Genomic DNA, 19,284 nt, shown 5'->3' with positions numbered 1-19,284 from the left:
CATAAAGCAGGGCAGGACTGCTGCTTACAATGGGGGGATCAGATAGGATCTGTGCCACTGTGACAGAATGCTCTGTTATACAGATAGCTAGAATCTCAGCCATAAAGCAGGGCAGGACTGCTGCTTACAATGGGGGGATCAGATAGGATCTGTGCCACTGTGACAGAATGCTCTGTTATACAGATAGCTAGAATCTCAGCCATAAAGCAGGGCAGGACTGCTGCTTACAATGGGGGGATCAGATAGGATCTGTGCCACTGTGACAGAATGCTCTGTTATACAGATAGCTAGAATCTCAGCCATAAAGCAGGGCAGGACTGCTGCTTACAATGGGGGGATCAGATAGGATCTGTGCCACTGTGACAGAATGCTCTGTTATACAGATAGCTAGAATCTCAGCCATAAAGCAGGGCAGGACTGCTGCTTACAATGAGGGGATCAGATAGGATCTGTGCCACTGTGACAGAATGCTCTGTTATACAGATAGCTAGAATCTCAGCCATAAAGCAGGGCAGGACTGCTGCTTACAATGGGGGGATCAGATAGGATCTGTGCCACTGTGACAGAATGCTCTGTTATACAGATAGCTAGAATCTCAGCCATAAAGCAGGGCAGGACTGCTGCTTACAATGGGGGGATCAGATAGGATCTGTGCCACTGTGACAGAATGCTCTGTTATACAGATAGCTAGAATCTCAGCCATAAAGCAGGGCAGGACTGCTGCTTACAATGGGGGGATCAGATAGGATCTGTGCCACTGTGACAGAATGCTCTGTTATACAGATAGCTAGAATCTCAGCCATAAAGCAGAGCCCTCGCGGCTGTTTTGTAAGATACAGACAGGCTATAACTGCTTTCTTGGTCAGAATTTACATTTGCTGTAGTGCAGCTCAGTTGGGGGGCTTGGGGTTGGCAGGACAGGATCAGTTGGCCATTAGCCATTTGTGCGGCTGTGCCCTTCCTGATATTGTTGCAGCCACAGTCAGTTCTGCCCCTGTGGCGCCTTGCTGCCCCCCCTGTTGCCCGCCATCACATTGTGCATTGATCTTGGTGCTTATAGGGAGGGGGCAGAATACTCAGGGCACCCAGACCTGCACCCCCTCCTCACAGTTTGCCCCGTGCCAGCCGTGTGTGCCCGGTGTGTAGCGCTGTTACTGACTGCCGCCGCGGCATTGTATAACCTAAATGGAATGTGCCCGTAAGCTTTTAGGGAACTGGCAGTCACGGGTGTTCCCAAAATAGGTGGGTGCTAACCCTTTCACTGCCAGACATTCCCACACTGAGCTGATTCTGCTGCCCCTCCAATTCTCACACCTCTGTGGGTGATTCAGTTCGACCTATGGGCGCTACATTATTTCAGGAGTCAGGAGCAGCAGTGCAGAGATTATATACAGACAAACCTATTCTGCTGTTTGGTTACCTATTGCTAAAAACAGTTTCTGGGGGTTGTTTTGTCATTCTCGGACCATTAGGATTTGCAGTATCCTCTGTACATCCCTTTAAACGCAGTGCGGGTACCCGGGGAGGCGGGAGCGGCCATACAGACGGGTGCCATACAAAGCACGAGTGCGTCACTTTGTCCTTGTCACTGTCCATTCTGTTTGTGGTATAACAAGATTTTCCAAATACCTGAGTGTAGCTGAAAATATGCGGTAATTCCGAAGTTTGTGCTGTCTGGTGACCCATAGCAACCAATCGGGTCACGTCTATATTATTCCGACTGCACTTGACTGCATCACCGCCAATCAGCTTTCATTATTCTAACTGCACTAGGCCAGTCCATAGTCGCAACCAATCAGCTGCTTTCATTATTCCAGCTGCACTAGGCCAGTCCATAGTCGCAACCAATCAGCAGCTTTCATTATTCTAACTGCACTAGACCAGTCCATAGTCGCAACCAATCAGCAGCTTTCATTATTCTAACTGCACTAGGCCAGTACATAGTCACAACCAATCAGCTGCTTTCATTATTCTAACTGCTCTAGGCCAGTACATAGTCACAACCAATCGGCAGCTTTCATTATTCTAACTGCACTAGGCCAGTACATAGTCGCAACCAATCGGCAGCTTTCATTATTCTAACTGCACTAGGCCAGTACATAGTCTCAACCAATCAGCTGCTTTCATTATTCTAACTGCACTAGGCCAGTACATAGTCTCAACCAATCAGCTGCTTTCATTATTCTAACTGCTCTAGGCCAATACATAGTCACAACCAATCAGCAGCTTTCATTATTCTAACTGCACTAGGCCAGTACATAGTTGCAACCAATCAGCAGCTTTCATTATTCTAACTGCACTAGGCCAGTACATAGTCACAACCAATCAGCAGTTTTCATTATTCTAACTGCACTAAAGCAGTACAATCTAACTACTCATTGGTTGCTATGGGCCAACTGACCAAGGAATACCCCAGTGTTCTTACCTAACCCCCACCTGTTCTTTTACTTCACCTCAGTCTGTTTTACACACGCTGTTACTGGGACACCATACCATGTATCCACTACTACTTCTGCAATGGAGCCTTTATAGTTTGCAAGCTTAGCCCCCCCAGGCACCTTCTAAAGCCCCTTGTGTGTTATAGGAACACATTGCCCAGCAGGTATGTGCCAGTCTGCCCGTACAGTGTCCATGCCCTGCACCCATTGTTTCTGGATTTTCCCATTCTGTTACACTAGATATTTTTAAAGGTCAACTTCACCTTCAGTCTGTGCTCGGCAGTGTTTGCACTCGGAGTCTGCAAATACCTGCCCTGCGCTCGCACATATCTGCCCCTGCCTCGGAGCTGGCACCATTGGGCCTCGGGCTCCTTTCCCTGGGTGGTGCCAGTGGGTTAGTGGGTGCCTATGGGACAAGCTGGGACGGACAGGTATCCCCTTCATGGAGAGAAGAGGGGTCTATAGACCCGGGGCCGATGTACCTGCAGGTGAGAACACCCCTTCTGCTCTTTGTGCCCCCCCTTAACTTGTAATTTATGGCAATATCCTGCCCTTGGGTGGGTGCGTAAGGGGGTCTCTTATAGGATTGCCTAAATGGCAGTTTGGCACAGGTTCTCTGACTTAAGCCCCTAAATGTTGTGCAAAATACGGCAGATTCAGACATTTGAGCTTTGCTCTGTAAGGCTGTGGGCACACCGGACCCTCGGAGGAGCAGAACTGGATCAGTCGTTTGGTTAAAGATTTTAAAGGGGAAAAAAAGTCTGTGTTTTGGGTGGGAGCTGGGCTACTGGCGAGGCAGTGCATTCCGTACAGAGGGTACAGCCAAGCGGAGAGCTGGGCGCCAAGGCAAACGTATGAGGGTCAGGAGAGGTGACAGTGCCCAGAGCTTGCCATCTTAGTGCCATTCCCCACTTTATGTGGCTCTTCAGTGTCGGTGTGGGAGCTGCCATACTGCTGGGTGTCACTGTATAACAGTGTCGGTCTGTATGAGGTGCATTAACCCATTCCTGTATATACCCTGTTAAAGGGAAACTCATACTTGGCATAGAATTATGCTATATTAAGAGTTGAGCTGTCTGTACAGCGCTTATGGGGTCTTGGGTCTGAAGTTCTTTTCCCATATTTAAAATGATTAACCCTTGCATGAGATTCCTTGGAACTGTCCCCCACGGAGCTCTGTGAATGTGTCCCTAGTGCCTAGTGGTTCTCTGGGGTTAAATTGATCTGACAAGTGCTGCTTGTGTTATTTCTCATAGGGGTGCCCTGCATCATGTGCCCTCGCCCTACTTGCCCAATAGCCCCCAGTTATTATTATGGTTCATTTCTCTTTGCATTTGTTTAAGGCAAACACTTAGAGAGGAAACGATAAGGCTGTTCCTGTTGCAGGGCTTCCCCTTGTTCCTGCACAGGTATCGCTGTGTGCTCGCGAGGTGTCCAGCAATGGCTTCCCCCCAGTGCAAAGCAATATTCCCCAGGCTTTCAGGTTAGTTTGCCTTTACACAGTGGCCTATTTATTGAGTAATTCCGATATTTTTGCTATGTAACAATGAACTTTCCTTCTACTGCAGAAACCAGTTGCCTGAAGCCTTTCTGCCCACATACATCAGGCGTTGGGTGTTAGTGCTGGATGCTGCTGCTTTGCTGCACTGAGCACTGACACCCATTTAAAATACATGCATTACACATGTTTCTGCAATATATATATATATATATATATATATATATATATATATATATATATATATATGTCGGATCTGGTACTAAAGTAGCTGTAAGAGCCAGTTCCAGCTCTAAAGGGACCTTGGCCTCCTGTCCATTAAATATTCACTGGGTAAATTCTTTGCGTGCAGACGCCCTTTGGACGGGGTGACATCACGGTACCTCTGCAACTGGCGGGAGTGGTTGGGCTCCTTTGATGCGCCGGGGGGCGAGGTGCAGCCATGATGTCACGTGCAAGGGCAGCGATTGTGAACCTTGGTTCCTGGTGAGGTCACACGTGTGCAAACTGGTTGGGCAACTCGGCTTTTGTTATCACTAATGTGTAAAGGCTTCGCCGCACTCTCACGAGCAGAAATGGAGTTTATTGAGTTGTGGCCCCTGATGGCGCAGTCATAGTCTCACCATGGCGCCATGTTGGCAGCCAAATATTTCATGCCCTCTTCCCAGCTTCCAATCAGGGGTCACTGACCCCGGCAGCCAGAAACTATTCCTCTGTGAGGCTCCAGTTTTATTGTTATTGTTACTTTATATGTCTTATCTTTCTATTCAGCCCCTCTCCTATCCTATTACAGTTTCTTATTTAAACCACTGCCTGGTTGCTAGGTTAATTTAAACCCTAGCAACCAGATATCAGCTGAAATTCCAAAGTACAGAGCTGCTGAACAAAAGGCTAAATAATTCAAAAACCACGGAAAAAAAAAAAGTGAAGACCAACTGCAAACTGTCTCAGAATATCAAGCTCTACATTATACTATAAGTTAATTTCACGCCATAAGGCAGGGGGTGCAAAAATATGAACTAATTGCAAGCTACGACTGCAACTTCTCCAGGGTTTTGCAAAAGATCAAGACTTAAAGGGGAACTTCACCCAAAATGTAGTTGCACGTTGTGTACAATGATTCTGTTCTCTGGTTCTGACTCTTGAAACTTCGTAACAGAAGTCAGTTCTCCGCACCTGATCAGCTTCTGCTGCTACATTGTTTCTGGAGTCGGAGCCAGCAGTGCAGAGATTATAAACAGCCAAACAGAGCTTCCAATAGCAATTACATTTACGAATAACATTAACACATGTTTATAATAGATAGATATTGATTTAATTATGCACAAAACAGTTTTTCCCTTTCAGCCCTCAGCCCGAGCCATAGCTGTATCTATGCCGAGTGCCGGGCTGTATCTATGCCGAGTGCCGGGCTGTATCTATGCCGAGTGCCGGGCTGTATCTATGCCGAGTGCCGGGCTGTATCTATGCCGAGTGCCGGGCTGTATCTATGCCGAGTGCCGGGCTGTATCTATGCCGAGTGCCGGGCTGTATCTATGCTGAATATTCAGTTATTCGGGGGACGTGCCAGACTGTGCAGAGACTAGGAGGGACCTATTCACAATGAATTTTATTTTCTCTAATTGCTAATGTTTCAGTTAACTCGTTGTACGTAGCACGCGGGGCATTGTATGGTACAGGGCACCCGGGGCATTGTGTGGTACAGGGCACCCGGGGCATTGTGTGGTACAGGGCACCCGGGGCATTGTGTGGTACAGGGCACCCGGGGCATTGTGTGGTACAGGGCACCCGGGGCATTGTGTGGTACAGGGCACCCGGGGCATTGTGTGGTACAGGGCACCCGGGGCATTGTGTGGTACAGGGCACCCGGGGCATTGTGTGGTACAGGGCACCCGGGGCATTGTGTGGTACAGGGCACCCGGGGCATTGTGTGGTACAGGGCACCCGGGGCATTGTGTGGTACAGGGCACCCGGGGCATTGTATGGTACAGGGCACGCGGGGCATTGTGTGGTACAGGGCACAGGAAAGCGCGGGGCAGGGGATGGTGCAGGGTACAGCAGCTGTAGGCTGTGGCGGGGTACCTGATATAAATTGATCTCTGAGGGTTCTGCATCTCTGACACAGTGGGCACCATTATATCCTGTGGCCAAAATTCTTTACCCATTCTTTCACTTTATAAGTGTCTTTATACTTAGATGTGGGAGTTGCCATATTGTTTCATACTTACAGTATGGCAAATTGCAAATGAACTCCTTCTCTATGTGTATTGTATCTTTGGGATTTCCTTATAAATGTAGCCACTGGGGGTGCTGTTGGGTTTTATATAATCAGATAGCGGAGGTATGCCACAAAGGTATAGGTGAATAAATAGTATCCCTTATTAATATGTTTTATTGGACCCCTGTAGGAGACCCAGAAGGGTAGCGGTGCCGGCTTGTAAGGAACCCTAGCCGCTAAGCTTCTCACCCATTGCCGTCTCCTTTAAAAATCTCTAAACGACAAACAAGTAGGGTGTATTTTTCCTTTAATCCCAAGAGTGGCTGCTATTGCCAGAGCAATTAGACTTTCCCTGTTGCCATTTCGCCGCTGGCTACAATGCAAGGGAAAGTGCTACACGCTGTTTGTGGCAAGAACAGGTTTGTGAGTGGCTGATGGCAGAACTCCTGGAGTGCGGGTGCTGCATTATGTAACGACCTACCCAGGAATGGCTGCGGGCCAGGAACTCAACCCTTGAGATTACAGAGCTTGACTCGGTCACAGGCAAGTGCCGTTACAGTTTACGGTGTGCCCAGAGCATTCCTCCTGTATATTTGTATTTATACATATGGGAGGGAGGTGCCATAGTGTTTCCCTTAGACAGTACAGTATGGGGGTACAGCTTATTGTGTGCCCAGAACATTCCTTCTCTGTATATTTGTATTTATACATATGGGTAGGGGGTGCCATAGTGTTTCCCTTAGACAGTACAGTATGGGGTTACAGCTTATTGTGTGCCCAGAACATTCCTTCTCTGTATATTTGTATTTATACATATGGGTAGGAGGTCCCATAGTGTTTCCCTTAGACAGTACAGTATGGGGGTACAGCTTATTGTGTGCCCAGAACATTGCTTCTCTGTATATTTGTATTTATACATATGGGTAGGGGGTGCCATAGTGTTTCCCTTAGACAGTACAGTATGGGGGTACAGCTTATTGTGTGCCCAGAACATTGCTTCTCTGTATATTTGTATTTATACATATGGGTAGGGGGTGCCATAGTGTTTCCCTTAGAAAGTACAGTATGGGGGTACAGCTTATTGTGTGCCCAGAACATTTCTTCTCTGTATATTTGTATTTATACATATGGGTAGGAGGTGCCATAGTGTTTCCCTTAGACAGTACAGTATGGGGGTACAGCTTATTGTGTGCCCAGAACATTCCTTCTCTGTATATTTGTATTTATACATATGGGTAGGAGGTGCCATAGTGTTTCCCTTAGACAGTACAGTATGGGGGTATAGCTTATTGTGTTAATATATATGGAATATATGGAACCTGTTGTGCCCCCAGCGTGTCAGTTACCCTTTCCTGTCCTTGTAGGTGAAAGTGACCCAAGAGCTGAAGAACATTCACTCCGAGCAGATGACAAAACTGCAAGCCAAGCACCAGGCGGAATGCGATTTGCTGGAAGATATGAGGTAAGGAGACCATTCCCAGCACGCATGACAGAATTCCCGTCCTCTCCTCCTCCTTGTTTTTTTGGAAGAACAGTTGGTTTTCTGAAAGCTCCGGGAACTGACAATGGAATTTCCTCTTGGCTCCGCCGCAGCCGCTGGCCTTTCAGAGATGTCACACAGATGGAAGCTGCTTTTGCTTACTCCATCCAAACAGGGAGCCAATCAGTGTGCAGCACGCGCGGGTGTTGATGGACACGCTGCTCTTGTTCAGCTGCTTATGGACTTATAGTAGTAGTAGCTGAGTTTGAATAAAGTCACATAAAGCTTCACCCTTACCTCATTCAAACCCAGTAGGTTCAACTAAAGGGAAAGAAGGCGAAACAAACGTTCCGGCAATGGAACCCATCTATACATTACCCTGTATGTTTCTATTGCTCACAGTGGTTCTGCAGGGTACTGGGAGGTGTTGTTTAACAAGAGCTCAACACAGCATTTTTATCATGCCACGGGCTGCCAGTAAGGCTAATACCACATGGGGGATGATCTTTCCCAGAGGCTGAGATTTGGCCCCAACGTTGACTTTAGCTTTCTTCTCTGCCTGCGCCCAGGAGCAGGCACCCACGGCGGGTATACTCTCCGAAGCGCTTGAGCGCCAACATCCGCCTTGTTGGTTCCACACAATAGTTCTGGGTGCAGGCAATGTAGAAACATCAGCTTTGGGATGATTCTTGGTCTGCAATTTTCTGCTGTCAGATTCCTGTCACCTAATGCCTATAGGAAAATGTTGTTTAGATGGAGATAATTACCTCTGTATAAACAAACCCGTCTCCTTCCTATGTCCTAGGCTTTGAGATAAGAAGCAGCTCATTGTACCGGGGTCTTATTGTTAATCTGTTTTACTAGCTTCTCTTCTGCAAACAGAGGTTCAGCAGAACCAGGAAGTTACTAAATTGAAAGTAGTTTGTAGGTTGAAAAGGGAGAAAATGTTGTTTAGATGGAGATAATTACCTCTGTATGAACAAACCCTTCTCCTTCCTATGTTGCAGCCTTTATTAGGCTTTGAGATAAGAAGCAGCTCATTGTACCGGGGTCTTATTGTTAATCTGTTTTACTAGCATTTCTTCTGCAAACAGTGGCTCGGCAGAACCAGGAAGTTACTAAATTGAAAGTAGTTTGTACATTACATTAACATTTATTTATAAAGCACCAACATATTCCGCAGCGCTGTACAATAGGTTGAAAAGGGAGAAAATGTTGTTTAGATGGAGATAATTACCTCTGTATGAACAAACCCTTCTCCTTCCTATGTTGCAGCCTTTATTAGGCTTTGAGATAAGGAGCATCTCATTGCACCAAGGTCTTATTATTAATCTGTTTTACTAGCTTCTCTTCTGCAAACAGTTGCTCGGCAGAACCAGGAAGTTACAAAATTGAAAGTAGTTGTAGAGAGGTTGAAAAGGGGAGTAAATTGCCCCCTCCCCTGAAAGTGAGTGTTTCAACCATGACACTTTCCATTAAAGGTGAAGGAAAGGTTCAGAAAGTAGGGAGGGGGCATTATGCCCTAGCTGGAGCAGTTTTCTGCTAATAGGAGCAGGGGTATCGGAAGTGATTACAATCACTGGGGGGGTGCCTAACATTTGCCACCCCCCTTCTCCTTTAAACAAAAGACACGTCAGTCAAAATGCCCCCATGTCCCGTTGGCATTAGAATTCATGCAATTTGAGCCACTCACGTTACAGGGAATAAGGGCACTTTTTACCCGTGATCTAATCCAGCCGAGGGTATGTTACGGGGGGGGGGGGGGGCAGTATCCCTTTAACCCGCTTGCGATTATTGCCCATTGTTTCTTGTGTTCTCTCCTTGTTTGCCAAAGACACGCTGACAATTTAGGAATGTCCGTGTTATGGTAAGGGGCCCCCAGGTATGCGCTTCTGGGGGGTCTGCCTGAGAACAGGAGCATTAATGGCAACAATAGGAGCGAGAATTCAAACCACCCCGCGTCTTGTTTCATCTTGTCGAGGCGTAATTGCCGGCCGTCAGGTTGCAGAACACACGCGGGGATTGTGCCTGGGCTCCAGGAACCCGTTGCCTAATTCCTCTCTATAAAGCAGGGATTTACCCTCGACTGCTGCTTCCTGGGGCAAATCCAGCCAAATTGTCACTGTATATATGTGGCCGGCCTTCCCACTACTGCATTTCCTCTGCCGATGGAATGCTTAACCCCTTAGTCACTGAAATGAATTTCAGCTCTGAGGCACCGCCCCCGGGTCACTTATGATTAGTAATATATAGGTCAGAAAGGGGGACATCTTCTTCTTAATTACATAGTAAGTTAGGTTGAAAAAAGACACAGGTTCATCAAGTTCAAACTTAATGCCTATATAACCTGCCTAACTCCTAGTTAGGCAAAAAAAAACCCTCTCTAATTTGCCACAGGGGGAAAAAAATTCCTTCCTGACTCCAAGATGGCAATCAGACCAGTCCCTGGATCAACTAGTACTAAGAGCTATCTCCCATAACCCTGTATTCCCTGGAATAATTATCCACTGAATGCTTTTTGTATTTCCCCTTTATATTGCTCAGGACAGTGGCTCACTGGGAGTTCTGAGTGGGGAGGCCCGGGGTGATCCCCTGTGCCCCATTGCCCCGAGGCTGCGGCAGTGATGTAATGGCAGCGCCAAATGTAATCCTGTGGGTAAGAGACCCATTTAAATGCCAAGGATTGTAAATCAAAAACACTGGAAAAAAAAAACCCGTGATCCAATGGGACAATCAAACCTGCTCCTATCCTCCTATTGGAACAATAGCTGGGCACCTTAGCTGGGCATATCGGGGGTAAGATCCTAGAGTGTATGGCCACCTTTAAGAAATGGTTCACCTTTACATTAACTTTTAGTGTGTTATTGAATGGCCTATTCCTAGCAACTTTGCAATTGGTCTTCATTATTTTTTTTCTGTAGTTTTTTAATTATTTGCTTTCCGCTTCTACACCTTTCCAGCTTTCAAATGGGGGTCACTGACCCCAGAAGCCAAAACCTATTGCTCTGTGATCTTTTTATTTTATTATTATTATTGTTACTTGTTATTACCTATCTTTCTTTTCATCCTCTCCTCTCTATTAATATTCCAGTCTCTTATTTAACCCACTGCCTGGTTGCTAAGGTAAACAAGACCCTAGCAACCAGATAGCTGCTGAAATTCCGCAGATAAACAAAAAGCTAAATAACTGAGAAACAATACAAAATGAAAACCAGTTTAAATTATTCTATAAATATCAGTGTCTCCATCATACTAAATGTTAATGTTAAGGTGAACAACCCCTTTAACCCCCTGCATTCCCTTCCAAGCAGAAGTGCTTATTAAATGACATTGTGCCATAAGGCAAGGAATTGCTCAGCCTCTCGTTATCTGAAGCAGACGTAGTCATATAGTTCAGCGCATTGAGGGCCATTTTTCTCGGTAGGACAATGGGACCCCAATTCCTGCCTAACACAAGTGCCTGGGACCCTGCCAAGTCTGAGTATTAAATACATTATACATTATTAATGGCCGCGTTTGTTCTTTGCATTCTATTGATATGGAAGGAAACATGCTTTTCCCTGGTTTGTTCCCCTGTTAACAAAACAGATCTTTATCCCTTATGAAAAGTGGGAGAATCGAGTTGCCCCTTGTGGCCCCAAACCTGCCATTCACCTGAAACTTAGAAGTTTGGGCAGAGATTTAAGGCATAATAACATTGCTATGAGAGAACCCGCCTCCGTATCACTCTCTGATAGGCCTACAGGCTCCTGGTGGGCGGGGCTACAGAGCGCTGCAAGGTTGGGGGGCCCTTGTTGTGTGCCCTTTAGTGCCTGAGCTTTGCCCTTCTCTCCTTTCTATGAAAGCCAATCCTCTGCTCTGTAACCAGGCCGGCTGCAGCGCTCTGACCTACAAAAGACATCTGGCGCTCAGTCTGCAGGATTTAGCCGTGTTATTTGCACTGCAGCAATGCGTCCTTGGTAATATCATTTAATCTCCCTGCTGCTGAATTGTCAGAATACAGAAAATGTTCTTTTCTGATGATATCAGGAGTAGGATAGGCCCGCACCACTCTCTAACATTTGGACTGTCCGGTTTGGTTTGTGCTTTGCAGGCTCACTAGTCCGTACCTCACTGTGAGAGTTCGGTGCAGGCAGAATGTAATGTCCAGACACTCATTGCTAAATCTTTGTGGGATATCGAAGGCACAGCCCTGTAACCATTCTACAGTGCAACTCCCAGCATGCTTAGCAGGCCTGTGGCTTGTAGTTCATATCTGAGTAGTGGCCCTGTGCTGTTACATGTCAGTTTGTGCTTAATATTTTCACTATTGAGGAATATGTTGGCGCTGTATAAATAAATGTTAATAATAATAATAATAATAGTGAATATCACTTCAGTACATGAGAGGACAGGAATCCGCTTTCTGCATTTAATCAGCCGTTGCATGTAGGCAGAGCACAGGCAGCACAGAAAGAGGAGGGGCCTTTTATAATTCCCTCCCACAGTAAAGGTTGGACTAAATCATTTGCTTTTGTTCCCAAAAGAAGAGCAGTAAAAATATAGTTCATGTGCCTGGTTTATATGTCCTTAGTTAATGTGATCTTTATTAGGGTTTCATTGTTAATTAATACATATTAATATAATTGCATATTAATTAGTATTCACTCATTCCTACCTGTTAATGTCTCCCCAGGACATTCAGCCAGAAGAAAGCAGCGGTGGAAAGAGAATACGCCCAGGTAATGACCTGCCCTTATTTCCTTTTCCTGCTGCCATACCTACAGCGGCCCCTGGGTATATAGCAGAGGGGGGGATTTTAAGGTGTTTGGCCCACCGGGTGCTTAAAGGGGTGGTCAAGCTTTCAGTTAGGTTTTAGTGTGATGTAGTGTTTGTTTAGCAGCTCTCCAGTTTAGAGTTTCAGGAGCTATCTGGTTGGGGCTTGCTGGGAGTCACAGGGCTGTCCTGTGCTGGGGCCACAGTGTTATTGGATGTTGGGGCTTGCTGGGAGTCACTGGGCTGTCCTGTGCTGGGGCCACAGTGTTATTGGATGTTGGGGCTTGCTGGGAGTCACAGGGCTGTCCTGTGCTGGGGCCACAGTGTTATTGGATGTTGGGGCTTGCTGGGAGTCACAGGGCTGTCCTGTGCTGGGGCCATAGTGTTATTGGATGTTGGGGCTTGCTGGGAGTCACAGGGCTGTCCTGTGCTGGGGCCACAGTGTTATTGGATGTTGGGGCTTGCTGGGAGTCACAGGGCTGTCCTGTGCTGGGGCCACAGTGTTATTGGATGTTGGGGCTTGCTGGGAGTCACTGGGCTGTCCTGTGCTGGGGCCACAGTGTTATTGGATGTTGGGGCTTGCTGGGAGTCACAGGGCTGTCCTGTGCTGGGGCCACAGTGTTATTGGATGTTGGGGCTTAGAGGGTGTCACAGGGCTGTCCTGTGCTGGGGCCACAGTGTTATTGGATGTTGGGGCTTAGAGGGTGTCACAGGGCTGTCCTGTGCTGGGGCCACAGTGTTATTGGATGTTGGGGCTTGCTGGGAGTCCCAGGGCTGTCCTGTGCTGGGGCCACAGTGTTATTGGATGTTGGGGCTTGCTGGGAGTCCCAGGGCTGTCCTGTGCTGGGGCCACAGTGTTATTGGATGTTGGGGCTTGCTGGGAGTCACAGGGCTGTCCTGTGCTGGGGCCACAGTGTTATTGGGTTGAAGGAGAGAACATGCTGTCGGATTCCTTTACCCTGCTGTGTGCATGCAAAGTGCTCTGTCAATATGCAGTTCCCCCTCTCTGTGTATATACACATTACCCTACACTTGATACTGCTCACCTTTATATATGCTCTAATTGTGGCATATGGCGAATGTATAGGAATAATACGTTTTCCATTTATTTTGGTTTAACTTCCCCTTGGTTGTGTTTAATCTGACCTCTGAAGCCTGAGGTGGGTAGTTGATTGGTGCCTACAAAAGGGGGTACTTTATTCCCTATATCATTTATATTCCTATTCAGTGTCCCTCCTGTACTTATTCCAGTCTCTCACTCAAACCTCTGCCTAGTTGCCAGGGAAAATAAGACCCTAGCAACCGGATAGCTGCTGAAATACCAAACTGGAAAGCTGCTGAACGAAACAGCTAATTGCAAAATAGACCAATTGCAAATTTCCTGGGAATATTATTAACCTAAGGCCGAATTACCCATTTAAGCCGGCTGTTTAAACATTTTTTGTTAGTTTGCGGCTGCTGGCGTGACCTGACACGTGATATATTCAGGTAACCTCCACACAATCTGTTATTTATCCCAGGGTTCTGCCGCGTGTTGATTACTACGCGGGGTAAACCGTTAAAACACATGGATCAGTACTGAAGAAGTAGGGGGGACAATGCAATGAGGGTTCCTATTGGATCCTTACAAGTAAAGGAGCGGTAGGCAAAATAACGGGTGTTGGCGCAGCTGCCAGTCGGTGCGGGTTTCATCGTCGGAGACATTCGCAGCTTCTGTGTGTTTTCACCATGAATACTTGTTAATTTATGTTGCTTCTCACACCTCCCAGACATATGCTGAGGCTCAATGGTGAGAAGAGAAATCTGTGGGCAGAAGCGTCTGTGTATTGGGGAAAGTTCTTTCTTTTTTTTTTTTTTTTGCTGTTTCTCATAAACTCGCAGCCAAACCACCAGCTATTAGGAACTACTAATCCCATCAGTCTCCCCAGCCAAAATCTCTCCGTGTGTCATTAGCTTTCAAATTCTGAGTACAGGTACGGGATCTGTTATCCAGAATGCTGGGGTTTTCCGGATAAGGGGTCTTTCTGTAATTTGAATCACCATATTGTAAGTCTACTAAAAATTATTTAAACATTAATTAAACCCAACAGCATTGTTTCCCCTACTATTAGGATTAATTATATCTTAGTTGGGATCAAGTACAGGTACTGTTTTATTATTACAGAGAAAAGGGAATCATTTAACCATTAAATAAACCCAATAGGGCTGTTCTGCCCCCAATAAGGGGTAATTATATCTTAGTTGGGATCAAGTACAGGTACTGTTTTATTATTACAGAGAAAAGGGAATCATTTAACCATGAAATAAACCCAATAGGGCTGTTCTGCCCCAATAAGGGGTAATTATATCTTAGTTGGATCAAGTACAGGTACTGTTTTATTATTACAGAGAAAAGGGAATCATTTAACCATTAAATAAACCCAATAGGGCTGTTCTGCCCCAATAAGGGGTAATTATATCTTAGTTGGGATCAAGTACAGGTACTGTTTTATTATTACAGAGAAAAGGGAATCATTTAACCATTAAATAAACCCAATAGGGCTGTTCTGCCCCAATAAGGGGTAATTATATCTTAGTTGGGATCAAGTACAGGTACTGTTTTATTATTACAGAGAAAAGGGAATCATTTAACCATTAAATAAACCCAATAGGGCTGTTCTGCCCCAATAAGGGGTAATTATATCTTAGTTGGGATCAAGTACAGGTACTGTTTTATTATTACAGAGAAAAGGGAATCATTTAACCATTAAATAAACCCAATAGGGCTGTTCTGCCCCAATAAGGGGTAATTATATCTTAGTTGGGATCAAGTACAGGTACTGTTTTATTATTACAGAGAAAAGGGAATCATTTAACCATGAAATAAACCCAATAGGACTGTTCTGCCCCCAATAAGGGGTAATTATATCTTAGTTGGGATCAAGTATAGGAACTGTTTTATTATTATAGAGAAAAAGGAATTATTTTTAAAAATGTGCATTATTGCTTTAAAGTCTATGAGATGGGCTTTCTGTAATTCAGAGCTTTCTGGAGAAAGGATCATGTACCTGTATCCGCAAAATAGGTCCAATCTGATTCAAGATCAGATTCAGTATTATACTATATGGGGGTCACATCCTGTCAATCACAATGCTCTCCTATGCTGAGGGGTAGCCGGGCTCATATGCTGGGGGTCACAGTGCTGATCTTATGAGCTACAGGGTTCACTACAGGGGTCCCAGTGTATTTTTATTTGGGAGTGACTGGGATTTGCTTTGCTGGAATCAGGTGCTGGGTAGCCAGGTTGCTGGGAGTTGCAGACATTTTATTCTTGGACATTCTAAAAGTCCCATTGCTGTCCTGTGCTGGGACCCAGAGTAGTATTTCAGGTTGGGGCCTGCTGGGAGTCACAGTTCTGCTTGCTGGAGACCACAGTGTCAGGTAATGGCTTTCAGTGCTTTTCTATGCTGACATTTATTATGCTGTGTTAAATGAAATTTGTAGAAAAAATAGTGTAGAAAACAGTGTAAAAGCCTATCCCACAGGGAGTATGTTAGGGCTTTTAGCTGTGCCTGGGGGCTTTTAGCTGTCTCTGGGGGCATACGATCCCTTGCCAGGGGCACCTTGGGAAGTCTCAGTAGAGCAAACAATTTGAATTCTAAAATATTTTCCCTGAGGCATTACTGTTACAGGGCCCCCATCTGTGTCAGGATAAGGATTGTTCTGTTATCCCAACCTCAAGGGTTAAAGGGAAGCTCTGGGGTCAGCTGGACCCCCCATGTAAGTGGTCGGAGTTAGTGCACACAGGAATGGCATTAGAAACCACAAGGGGAAGCCTAAACCAGTCGCATTTTGTGGTTATAGAGGCAAACAAATGACTTGGCGTTTGGTGAAAATTCCACTGCCGATTATGTACGCATTCCCTCGCCTATTCTGTCTGGGTCTTGCATTAAATAATGTGAATTGGAAATAATGGGATATTGTGCAGAAACTCATACTGTATAGTGTGTGGGGTAAGGCAACATCATCAGGGTAGGGGCTGTAACTGTGTCATAGCGTGTATAGTAAGGCAAGAGGGTGGTGTTATAGTTCATGCTATGGCTCTGAATCTTACCTCTGAGTTTGATGTAGGGGTGCTGGGAGTTGATGATTACTTTGTGGTTTTGAAGTTATTTAGCTTTTAGTTCAGCAGCTCTCCAGTTTGGAACTTCAGCAGCTCTCTGGTTGCTAGGGTCTTGTTTACCTTAGTAACCAGGCAATGGTTAAGAATAGGAATATAAACAGGTAGAGGGCTTGAATAGAAAGATAAGGAATCAAAAGTAACAATTATGATAAAATTGTAAGTTCACAAGGCAATAGTTTTTTTTGTTTTGTTTTCTTTTGCTGCCGGGGTCAGTGACTCCTGTTTGAAAGCTGGAAAGATGTAAAAGAGCAAAGCAAATATTTGCAGAGTTGCCAGGAGCAGAACATTCTGTTACATACGAACAGTTAACTTAAAGCTGAAGCAGCCCTTTAATACTGGGGCCTTGCAATGGATATTATATCCCAGTCCCCCCCCCCCCAATAAGTTCTGTTTCCATGGGAATCTGTACAGCAGCCCTGAGTGCAAGGCTTGTTACCCTTTCCATTGGTTTTACCCAGCTGTATGTATTTGCATTTAAGTGGGAGTCATTTCAGCTACTCTGGGTAGGTAACATGATTGTGGCAGAAAGGGTTAAAGGGGAAGCGTATTTGGTATTGGCTTTATAGCACCCACACACACCCATTCAGCAAACAGCCATGTTGGCCTTCCCTTTAGTCCCCACTCGCCAGTATCATGATGCCGTTTAGACCGGGTCGTTCTTACCTGGTCCGGCTCCTCGTTTTGGGTAAGATAAAAAACAAAAGCTTTTAAAGGGCAACTTAACCGTCCAATTTCACAGCAGTGAGTACAGGGATTTGGGGGCCATTTCTGGCCCTATTTGACTGGCCGCGCCTCCACTGACATTGTAACATGTACGGCATTGTCGTGCCACGCCCCCCTCCCTGTCATGATGTAACAATGTTGCCCCCCAAGGGGGCAATTAACCCAATGAAACTGCTTTTTATCTATTTTTTTTTTCACCAAACAAATGCGGTTTGCGTCAGTTCTACTGAATTCTAAATCGCTTTGAGTTGGTAACAATTTTGGGGGAATGAATTGAGACGACCGAGAACCTTGCTGGGACGGTAAATAGCCCAGGGGCACGGTGACAGTAGGGGGCTTGTTCTTGCACACTCGCATCCTTGTCTGCCGCCGTGCAGCACTTTCCTGCTCCCAGCCAATGAAAATAAGGGAGGGAGCGAGCAGCAGAAAGGAACCAGTATGATGCCGTCTCCCGGCCCGGCCACAGGAATGTTCTCAGCTGCTCGGGGATAGGTGACCCACCTTCAGCGCAGAGCTTGGGCAGGACGACTGTCAACTGCCTTCCGCTTCCAGCCACTTCTGACAAGCGGGGTCCCTATTCTGCCCCCCCTGCTCTTGGTATGTGAAGGAAATGGGAGGCATCCAGTGGCAATGACGCGGAGGGTAGAATGTTGTCAGTATGGCAGCCCCCAGTGGTGCAGGGCTAAAGCCTCCTGTCATACAGTAGCCCCACCTATATATATATATATATATATATATATATATATATATATATATATATATATATATATATATATATATATATATAGTGTATATAATAGTGCCTCTGTGCTGCTCGTTGCCTGTAAGTCTCTGAAACATACCCAAAAAGGCAATTCAAGGCTGCAAATGCCGTGTTTTCTGTTTAGCTGTAATGTTTTTACTGGCGTATTCCCAAGTGTTTCCCAGCATACACCCAAACGTGGGCACCGCTGAATCTCAGCCTGAGCTAATATCTGTGCAGGCACGCGCCACATAGGGCATCAAGGAGAGGCATTGCGTGGGCACAGCGGAACATATGGGAACCACGTGTGCCTGAGGCACTGGGCACAGAGACCATGTACTTTATACCAGCCCAGACATGCCAGTTATACAGCATTCAGTACTGGGAATCATTGTATGCACCCACTAAAGCATAGTAGTACCACCAACATAGATCCTCCTGGCTATTGCACTGTCCCTTTCTGAATGTAGGGGCACTGTTATCCCCACCGCAGTGTGTACCAACTCTCCTCCTATACCTTCTGTCACACTCCCTTCCCAGAGGCTATTATTCCCTCAACTGCTACTATAGGCACCATCTCTCCCTACTATACCTGCTATCCCACAGCCCCAGTCCCTTCCCAGAGGCTATTATCCCTCCACTGCTACTATAAACACCATCTCTCCCTACTATACCTGCTATCCCACAGCCCCAGTCCCTTCCCAGAGGCTATTATCCCACTGCTACTATAGGCACCATCTCTCCCTACTATACCTGCTATCCCACAGCCCCAGTCCCTTCCCAGAGGCTATTATCCCACTGCTACTATAGGCACCATCTCTCCCTACTATACCTGCTATCCCACAGCCCCAGTCCCTTCCCAGAGGCTATTATCCCCCCACTGCTACTATAGGCACCATCTCTCCCTACTATACCTGCTATCCCACAGCCCCAGTCCCTTCCCAGAGGCTATTATCCCCCACTGCTACTATAGGCACCATCTCTCCCTACTATACCTGCTATCCCACAGCCCCAGTCCCTTCCCAGAGGCTATTATCCCCCCACTGCTACTATAGGCACCATCTCTCCCTACTATACCTGCTATCCCACAGCCCCAGTCCCTTCCCAGAGGCTATTATCCCACTGCTACTATAGGCACCATCTCTCCCTACTATACCTGCTATCCCACAGCCCCAGTCCCTTCCCAGAGGCTATTATCCCCCCACTGCTACTATAGGCACCATCTCTCCCTACTATACCTGCTATCCCACAGCCCCAGTCCCTTCCCA

At 46.3% G+C, this 19,284-nt stretch overlaps 1 protein-coding gene across 5 annotated transcripts in view; it reads left to right on the top strand.

Annotated features, from left to right (window-relative positions):
• Window positions 1–19,284, top strand: part of fchsd2 (FCH and double SH3 domains 2) — a 148,479-nt gene that overhangs the window by 67,025 nt on the left and 62,170 nt on the right. For 4 of the 5 annotated variants that reach the window (XM_031895578.1, XM_031895577.1, XM_031895580.1 and 1 more), the window contains 2 exon segments: window positions 7,519–7,616; window positions 12,310–12,355. In XM_031895578.1, the coding sequence (XP_031751438.1) occupies window positions 7,519–7,616; window positions 12,310–12,355 (144 nt within the window). 5 annotated transcript variants of the gene reach the window in all.

This window comes from Xenopus tropicalis, chromosome 2 (assembly GCF_000004195.4).
Source record: "Xenopus tropicalis strain Nigerian chromosome 2, UCB_Xtro_10.0, whole genome shotgun sequence".
Classification (NCBI taxonomy): Eukaryota; Metazoa; Chordata; class Amphibia; order Anura; family Pipidae; genus Xenopus; species Xenopus tropicalis.
This window is presented reverse-complemented; position numbering and strand designations above follow the sequence as displayed.